This window comes from Emys orbicularis, chromosome 4 (genome assembly GCF_028017835.1).
Source record: "Emys orbicularis isolate rEmyOrb1 chromosome 4, rEmyOrb1.hap1, whole genome shotgun sequence".
Lineage (NCBI taxonomy): Eukaryota > Metazoa > Chordata > Testudines > Emydidae > Emys > Emys orbicularis.
Window position 1 is genome coordinate 43,867,698 of NC_088686.1, and position 9,878 is coordinate 43,877,575.

Sequence of the window (9,878 nt, forward strand, 5' to 3'; positions counted from 1 at the left end):
ACTGGTGAAGTCTCCAGCTGACTGCTCACATGGAGACAGGGTTCCTGTGTCACATAGACCCATGCGAGAGTCCCAGTGCAAACAACAGAACAGGGACTGGTGCCAATTTGCAAACGCTTCCCTTCTCTGTTGATCTGAGATTTAACCTCCCTGAAGATGCCTCCTGGTGTTCTGCCATATCTGCACCGGGGCCAACTCCTAGACATGTGACCCTGGGCCTGGCTCAGTAGACGCTTGAAGGAGGGGCAAGAATAGCTGTAACAGTCCATGTCCCTCCTGCGAACCAAAGAGTGAGCCCCGTGGGGTCTCTGATTTCCATTTGTGGAGCCTGCAGGCTGCGTGTCCTTGTGGCCGGGCTCAGTGCTGGAAGCGTGGGGAGCTGATGTGGGGCTGGTGGAAGGAGTGTGTGGCATACAGCACCTCCGGGGGCGGTTGGGGCACCGTGGTCAGGATGGAGCAGAGGGGCTCATGGGAGCTCAGCATTGAGGTGAAATGCTTCATTTCTTCTGTCAGCTGCTTGATCTCCCTGCGCAGGGCAGCGTTCTGCCTCTCCAGGTCCTCGCTCTCCTGAGGGCACAAAAGCAGCAGGGACTAGATTAGCGTTCTGCCTGCAGAGCCATCAAAGGGGTGGGGGGAATTCTGGGAGGAAAACTGGCTGAGCAGTGTGGCCAGAGGGGGTGGGAGGTAGAGGGAGATGGTATCTCTGCAGAGCAGCAGCCGGAGGACAGCTGGGTTAGTGCTCAAACTGCAGGGGGAGCTGGCTCCCATCTATGTTATTATTATACATTGATATTGCTCTGGTGCCTAAAGCAACCAGCTGAGGACCCCCATTATGCCAGGCACTGTACACACATATAGGAAAATGACAATCCCTTGCCCCAAAGAATTTACAGTCCAGGAGACCAACGTAACAGTGGATAAGACAAATAAGCAGGGGTGCGGATGGGGGGAACAGGGTAGGATGTACACACTTCTCAGCCAGTCAGGAGCAGTGATCACAATTCGCCCCCTGCCTAACAATTCACAGGTTGCAGTTTCCTTTGTGCTTTACAGAAGAGACAAGTTTGAGGAGGGACTTGAAAGAAGATAAGGGGATGGCTTTTCTGATCTATCTGTCTGTCTGTCTATCAGCACCTTTCAAGTGTCTGGCTGTCACTGCAGTATCTCAGTGCTGCTGGGAGCAGTTAGAGCTGCCTCAGTGGGGTGACCAGATGTCCCGATTTTATAGGGACAGTCCTGATATTTGGGGCTTTTTTTTAATATGGGCTCCTATTACCCCCCCCCCACACCACCCCTGTCCTGATTTTTCACACTTGTTATCTGGTCACCCTATGCCTCAGGGAAGGGGCTGGGGGTATCTGGGTAGGGGGAGAGAGGTCTGAGCCCTTCATCTGACTACCCCGGAGAGTTTCCACAGTGACACATTTCCTGTAAATTCAAAGTGGCGCTGTGTCTGGGCAACTCCCACCCCACCCCCAGCCAGCCAGGGGTCCTGCCACGGAGCCAGTGACATTCTCAGCCCTCAGCCGCACTCTCTCCCCAGCAGCTGCTTACGAGAAGTGACAGCAGCACCAGCACGTTCCCCGCCCAGGCGCTCACAGCTCCCTCTCACGCACACACCTCCCAGGCCACATCCCGACCTGAGGCAGATTGGCCTGGGGGGAGGGGATGATAAATAACCGCCGTTATAATCAGAAATAACCAGAAAACCACCTGTCACAGGAAACCTGTCATTGCCATGGTAAGACAAGACTCACTGCTTCCTGCCAGCGCCCGGGGAAACCAGACGTATGGCAGGGAGGGGGAGGGACATTGATGTGACAGAAAGAAAGAGGGAAACTGAGGCCTCAGAAGAAAAAAATGAATAATAATGGTGGTGATGATGTACAGTCCTGCCTAATGGTACTCAAAACGCATGCCAGACTGTATGCACCCCTCCTGAAAAGCAGCCGTCACTAGCATGGAACACCTCAGCCACTGAACAGCACCCCGCAATGCTACTCAGCATTTTGAGACAGGACCTGAAGAATCCTATGTCCAGTTGAAACCACAGTGGGGATTTGGAGAGACAGAATGTTGGAACCTAGGTTGAAATTTAGCCAGGCTACTGGGGCACTGAGACTCTATGGACAGTGCTATGAGATCTTGAATGACTGTTTACCATGCCCTATGGCCCCCAAGGGCTAAATAGCTACCCTACTAGCCACTCATCCAAAACAAAGCCGCCTGCCACATCTCTGATCACCCCGCTCGGATTGCTAGTGGCAGGAACCTGATATATAAAGGTCCCTATTGCCTCAGTATTGGGGCACCTTGCACTAGTTAAAACAAACGCACCACCAGATATTAACTGCCACAGCAGGACCTTGCAGAAGGGAGAAGGGATCTCTCAGATCACTGTGTCCCACACAGCCTAATGCTTCACAGATCTTAACCAACTCCACACTCAGAAGCTGACAAGAAGCCAGTTTGGGAGTTATAGGCTCTTAATGACTCACTCCACTCAAGCAACAAGCCCCTCTGTTCTGCACCAGTTAAAACTTCTGGATCCTTTTAAAGTGATTACAGTGGCCTGAACTGACCATTGACACTGGAAAGTCCTGCGTCCAAGAGGCACTTTCACAGCCACTATGCCTATCAGAGATGAAAAGCGTTTGGGGATCCATTATAATCCAGAGACTGGAAACTATATTGGCCAAGGTTTGACAGGCATCTCCAGCAAAAAGGTGCAACCACGTCTCTGTCCCATTCCTCCAGCTGTCTCCCCTACCCATTAGCGTCAGTTCTGTCTTATCCAGGTTGATCTTAAGTTACTTTGCTCCCATCCACATCCCCACCTTTGCCAGGTACTAGGGGCTTGTCTTCACTACCCACCTGGATCGGCGGGTAGAAATCAATCTCTCGGGGATCGAATTATCGCATCTCGTCGGGACGCGACAATCGATCCCCGAATCGACACACGTACTCCACCAGCCCAGGTAGGAGTAAGTGCCGTCGACAGGGGAGCCGCGGCGGTCGATTTGCCACCGTCCTCACAGTGGGGTAAGTCGGATCGGATACATCGAATTCAGCTACGCTATTCGCGTAGCTGAATTTGCGTATCTTAAATCGACCCTCCCCCCCAGTGTAGACCTAGCCTAAGAAAACAAAGAGATTGTAGTATCAGTGTCATCTGCACCATGGTAAAACTGCAAGCCATATGCCTCACTGTCTCCTCCAGCAAGGGGAATGCCTTGGGACACAGCAGGGGAGGGCCCGAGGAGAGGAAAAGTCAGTACTCATTCCTGCTCTTTGGCGTCTCTGGGAGAGAAAATAACAAACCCACTGAAAGGCTTTCCAATCTGCTGCTGTATGCTGCAGCAGATTAGTGACTAACCCCGCGATTGTGGTATCACATGACACTGACAGAGCTAACCAAATCAGCATGGACCAGTGTACACCTCTAAAAGGATCATCAGCCATGGATAGTGAGGAACACCTTCCCTGTAATGAACCCACTACTAAAGAAGCATTGAGGACACCTGTGCAGTGAGGCTGTGGCAGAAGCTACTCTAACACCACTTGCTCAATAATCCTCCCCATAGTGGGGATAGATGGGGGTGTGGAGGCTTCTAAGGTCAAGGGACAGCATCTTGAGCAGAAGCCTGACCACTCCCTGTTTAAAGGGAAGTCTAAGATTTAATTACACAAACTCAGGAGTCATACCCTCGTGTTCTGACACCACTCCCATGCCTGCTACCTGCAGCCAAATACTTAGGGTCCCTGGAAAAGTAGATGCCAAATTCCTTACACTTAGAAAAGTGGCTTTGGGCAGTAAGTGGGAGTCGACAGCCTGACACCCCATCCCACCCCCCAACCCCACTGCACAGTCCCAGTGTGGCAATATGGCAAAGAAACAGGGTGAAACTAAGAGAGGCAAGATGTATGCCGGATATCAGGACCGTGCAAAGTATTCAGCTGTGGAGCTCTCTCCCAAAGGAAGGGGTAGGAGCCTCACCACTGGGGACATTTAAAATTAAACTGGACAAAACACTAGTAATCATACAATGGGGAATTATCCTGCACAGATGGCAGGCAATGGACTGACGGAGACCTAATGGGGCTTTTCCAGCTCTAGGGCTTGATTCTCCTGGCTTTGCACATTGTATCATCATTTAAACCTACGCACAGCAAACATAAAATGCTACCAAGTCAGAATGGCAGCGTTTTACATGCGCTTTGCATGGATATGAGAGGTGACAAGAAGTGCAAGGCGAGGGAGTGTCTGTCCTTGTGTATTTAGGCTTTTAAAGGATTTTTGAGACAGTCAGAAGAAACTAAAAAGGTAACGATAAATTCAGGGCAAGAGGTAAAGTCTTGCCACAGATTAAAAACTGGGTGCAAAAAGTAGGACTATGTGGGCAATTTACAGCTCAGAGAGAGGTTGAGAATGGGGTCCCTCAGAAATTAGTCCTAGCGGCATGGTTATTCACTGTATTTATCAATGAGCTGGAAGGGTGGTAACATTTGCTGATGACACAGAATTAATAAGGCTGATCAAGAGTAGGTAGGAATTCCTGAGGGACCCCATAACACTAGGTGACTGGGCAGAGGAAATTCGTTGTGGACAAGTGCAAGGGGAAGGTGCACACTGCTGGGTCTGAAATACAGGCGGATGTCGCCAGCCAGAGAAGGCATCTGCTGTGTGCACAACAGCAATCAGAACTGCAAATAAAGGGGCCTCACCCCACTCCCATTGCAGCAAGTGGCAAAATTTCCATTCACGTGCATGGATCAGGATCAGACCCAACGTGTTATTGCGGAATGGAGAATAATATGGGAAAGAATATACCTCTAACGAAGGTATACCTCCCACCCAACCCAGGATCCTGCACTCAGCTTCAGCCATCTCATCTCCAAAAGGACAGAAAGAGCAGAAACAAAAGGTCCAGAGAATATGAGGAGGAACCAAGAGGACAGGCTTCAGCAGAGGTGACTTTCAACAGAGTACACCTGTTCCATTTTGAAGGGAACATCTGGCTGCTCCTGGAAGGAGCACCCTTCACCTTCACCATCCAGCTGCTGCTAGAGCTGCCGTCACATGCTATGCTGGCCCATGCTCTTCCTGCCCCTGCCTGAACTGAATGGCTGTGCTGTGTGTTCATCTGTGCTAGAACATGTCCCCTTATGTGTGCAAGGCCCCAGTGATCCAGATGGGGAGAGAATGGAAGCTCTTACCAAGTGCAGGGTGTCTGCCTTCTGGGTCTGCCTCTGCCTGCTCTTCTGAGCTGCGATGCGATTCTTCTCCCTCCTCTGAACTTTCCTCATGTCATCAGAAGAATCCTGAAAAATACAGGACCTGGGAATGACAGAGACATCACCTCCACTACTATAGAGAGGCATGAGGTCAGGGGTACAGGGCAGAACAGCCCCAAGCGAACATTCCTCTCAGCAAAGATCACCACACCCACTCTTCTGGCCACATAGGCCACATATCCCTGTCTGACATACAGCATCAGTGCAAAACCAGGGTAGAGGTGCTCTCCTACTACAAGGATGTGTGAGGCACTTAACAGCCACCCCCTGAGATGTAATTCTGTAATCTGGACATGCTGGTAGAACTGGGAAGTGAACTCTGTCTCCATGGTACAGGCTTGGGTTGTAACCCGCAGAACCACAGGAGTCAGAGATGAAAACAATAAACCTGTTGGATCACCCAGTCCAACCTCCCCAAGGGCCAGGGCAGGACTGTCCCCTATACAGCACTTTTTTATTCTTTGTGCAGTAGAGTTTCCAGTGTCCCATGCCAATGGGGCTCCCGCCCTTCCCCTGGGAGATGATTCCACTGCCTGACTTATCTCACTGCCAAGGAGTCAATCCTGGCATTCAGCTCGCTTTTTGCCTTTCTTCATTTCATCCTATTACTCCTAGTTCCCATATGTCACCCTAAATAATTACCCTTCTATTCTGGGGTTTATCTGTTTCATACATTTGCAGTTATGTCCCTGCTTAGCTCAGCTACAGGCTCAGCTTTTTTTTATCTTTCCCCCCGACTCAGTCACTACAGACCCCTGATCGCTTTGTTTGCTCTTCTCTGAACTCCCTGCGTTTTAATGTCTTGCTGCTAATGTGGTATCCAGAATTGGCGGCAATATTCCAGGTCACATTTTCACCGGAGTTATGCAGAGAGGGGCTATGCCCTCCCAGCTCTGGGATGTGAGGTCTCTTTGCTTGAAGATCTCACTCCTCAGCGTCATTCCGCAGCCATTCCGGCATTCATTGTTATTAATTCTTATTTTTATTATTTATTATTATTATGGAAGGTTCTCTGCTGAGAACTGATCCTCCCACTCTCTCTGGCAGCTAAAACCCTCATCAGATCCTATCATTTTCTGTCTTCCACTGTAACTGCTGCCTCTCTGGACTCTCTGACACGTACACCACCTCCCTCCTCTGCTTGCAAAATGCAGCCTCTAGAGTTATCTTCCTGAACCATCAGTCTGTCCCTTTTCTCCCTCCCCCAACTTTGTGATCTCTCCATTTCCTCAAATTTAAACCTCACATCCTTACCTTCAATTTCCTTCCTCAACCCACCCCAACCAACATATCTAGCCTAGCCTCTTACCTTATTGCCCCCAGCCCTGCACAGTGAAGATCCCAGTCTGGGTACCCCACTTGTCTAGGTCCCCCTTGACTGCTGTTAAGCCTCATTCCCTTCTAGACAGAGTGCTCTCCCAATCCCTGTTTGCCCAGCCAGCACCATCTACTCAGTGTTTGTCTGTAAGCTCCTCGGGGTAAGGTCCCTCATATCTGGTGTCCTGCGCAGCACCATGTGGTTAACAGCTAGCAAAGAATAAAGTTACCAATACAGGTATCCAGAAAAGAAGATGGAATCACCCGGGACACGTCTTAAAAATAACCCCGTGGCAGGCATGCCACCGGACAGCCGGAGGAACACACAAAAGGGGCCCACTCAAAGAATCCCTCCATACAACAGCATTTAGACAGGGAAACTTATGGGACTTAAATAGAAAAGGTGCAGAGAGCAGCTCAGGATAGACAAGGATAGTGGAGCCTCATTCATGCCCTAAGTGATGTCTGATGGCATGGGAAGGATTTGGATTCAGAATGAGATCCTGACCACATGCTGGGGGAGGGCTCAGAGCCCACAACAGGGTCTCTGCAGAGACACTTGTACTCTCACTTTACCAAGCTCCCAGCCTGCTGGATGCCTGGAGTTTGTGGGGTGGCCCCTGCAGTCAGAACCAAGCGTTTCAGGTGCCGCCCCTCATGTGGCCTGTGCTAATGTGCTTCCTCTGCAAAAACACTCCTCACTCTGTCCTTTGGTTTTAAGCTTGTTCCTGCATGGGGGCTTCCTGCTTAGCTCTCTGTGGTCTGGTTTACATGGGGGGTTTAGTTTGCACTAACTCAAGCCAGGTTGCATTGAAAACGCCTGCATGGACACAATGCAAATCTTTAAAGCGCAGTAACTCCCTGTTTGCTGCAAATTCTGTACTCCACTTTCAAAGTGGAGTAAGTGCACGGTGGACTGAGTTAGCGTGTCTCTCCCCAGGCTGGTTCCTAGAAAGCCCTGCCATTCTGCGCTGTGAAAACACCCCAGGATGGGAGCATGGTTATAAAGAATTCAAAGTGTTACCTGTTTGCTAGGTGGGGGTGACTGGCTGAAGCTGCTGGAGTCGCTGCTGTCAGAGCTATGGGGCATGGCTCGCGTCCCTCTGCCCAGGGCCTCTTCTGCTTCCTCTGTGTCCTTGGTGATCTTGGTTTCCTTTGGCTTTTACTCACCCCTCCCTTCCCCTGCCGTCTTTCCCTCTCTCCCTTGGTTACTTTCTTTGCCTCTTTCCCCGTCCCTCTCTTTGTCACGTTGTTGCTCTCCCTGTGTCACTTTCTCTGCCACTCTGCCCCAGTCCCTCCCTGCACCTCTCTCCTCTCTGTCACTGCACCTTGCAGTGATGTCTAGGTCTTAGGCTCCTGTGGTTTCTCGGAAGCTGCGAGGGACGTAAGCTGAAAGTCACATGGGCGGAAACTTTACGAAGAAGAAAAAAAGTTACATTGAGAAAAAAAACACACACATCTGGGAAAAACGAGCTTCAAAATAGCTTGAAAAACCCCCGACACCTTCAGGCGGTTTGAGAAACAGCGACAAAGTTTCAAATGAGACAAACAACCGGAGAGAAAAAAACCTAGCACAAGCTGCAAAACTCAGCCCCTCAGAGAGTAGGAGGCAGCGCATGGAGACACAGAAAATGCCAAAGCCGCTCATTTGTAAATGTAGCAAGCAGGGAGTTTGATCACGTGCCAGGTACCCTGGGCTCCCCACCCCATCTGCCAAGCCTAGCTTGGGAAGTTCCCTGACAGACTGAGTTGCAGACCTCCCACCTTCCCAGCCATCCACCCACCAAACAGCTGAGGTCCCCAGAAGTGACGTGGTTTGCAGGGGTCCTGGACAGGAGACCAGGGCCATTGGCAAGTGCATGCACAGGAGATCTTTTTGTGCAGATGGTTCTGCATCTTTGGTACACAGGCTTCTGAGAGTGCCAAACCCCCCAGAAGGAGGAACATTGGGAGCAGGGTGGGGACTGCCTTTGACAATATTAATAGTTTCTGTTAGCTAAAGCTCTCCAAGCACTTTAAAACATTAATTAATTAAGCTTCAACTCCCCACCACCAGCCTGGGAGGAACATATTATTATCCCTGTTACGTATGCAGGGAGACTGAGGCACATAGATGGGACGTTGCCGTCAATAGCAGAGCCAGGAATCAAACCCAGGAGTCCTGACTCCCAGTCCCCACCCCAACCAACCAACCACTAGACTTCAGCCCCTTGCAGAGCTGTGATTAGATCCCAGGAGTCCTGATGCCCAGTCTCCCCTGCCCTAACCATTAAACCATACTCCCTGCCAGAGCTAGGAATAGAACCCAGGAGTCCTGACTCCCAACTCCCTGCTATAACCGCTGGTGTAGTAGAAGGGGCCAGAGCCAATGAAGGATACCTGACCAGCATCTCATGTAGGGATACATGCCCTGGAAGGACACAGTCCCCGCACTCCTTGTTTGCTCACATGTGGGCCATTTTACCAGCCTAAGATGGGAACGTTTTGCATTGTGATGGTTGATTGTGTCTTGGTTTTGTTGTTTTGCACTAAAAACACCATTAAAGCATAAATTCACCATTGGCCCCCATCCATCCCTTCACCAGCCCTGAGCTGCGGCAGGGCTCAGGGTGTTTGTGTCACCTTTGTATCTCTTCTACCCCAGGCTGGCCAGGGGATACTTCAGTCCATGGTGCCATTTGGCATAGCCTGAGGGCCCCCAAGGGGCTATTGTGACAGCTGGGAATAGCTGGCGTGCAGCAATGCCCCCCAGGATGCCCCCCAAATACCTCTTGCAGTAGGGGCTCCTGAGGGGGTGGCTCCTTAGCCAAAGGAATTACCAAGAGGGTGGATCACCTAGTTTTATGATCCTTTTATGCCTTCAGACCCAGAGGGACAAAACACTGGGATGAGCTGGGCCCATTTGTCTTTTCTGATTTGCCCTCTCTCCCCTCCCCTTCTTTTCCTCCTCTCCATTAGTGTCTGCCTCCCCACCCCCACCAAACTCTTCTCCACTCCTCAGTCTGTCCAAATCTCTCCCCACCATTCTCTCCCCCTCAGTCGGCCCAGGGCAATGTCAAGCTACCTGAATGGGTAGCAGAGAAAGTGGGAAGAAAGCAGGAAGGCCAGGGTTAGAATAGAAGAGGCAGCAGGGAAGCATTGAGATTAATGGGGGAGCTGGGATGGGAGGGGTGCATATGGATAGTGGGGATCCTGCAACTCCAGCCTAAGGGGCATGGGCAGAGCTGATTGGGGGTCAGGACTGGAATAGCAGGCGGTGATGCAGC

At 50.9% G+C, this 9,878-nt stretch overlaps 1 protein-coding gene across 1 annotated transcript; it reads right to left on the reverse strand.

The window, feature by feature from the left end:
• Positions 1 to 357: 357 nt before the first annotated feature.
• BATF (basic leucine zipper ATF-like transcription factor) lies at positions 358 to 7,883 on the reverse strand. Its single transcript, XM_065404471.1, has 3 exons — positions 7,637 to 7,883; positions 5,218 to 5,322; positions 358 to 567 (listed from the first exon to the last, which is right to left on the reverse strand). The coding sequence occupies exons 1-3, from the start codon at positions 7,700 to 7,702 to the stop codon at positions 358 to 360; spliced, it is 381 nt and encodes a 126-aa protein (XP_065260543.1). The 5' UTR covers positions 7,703 to 7,883.
• Between the last annotated feature and the right edge of the window lie 1,995 nt (positions 7,884 to 9,878).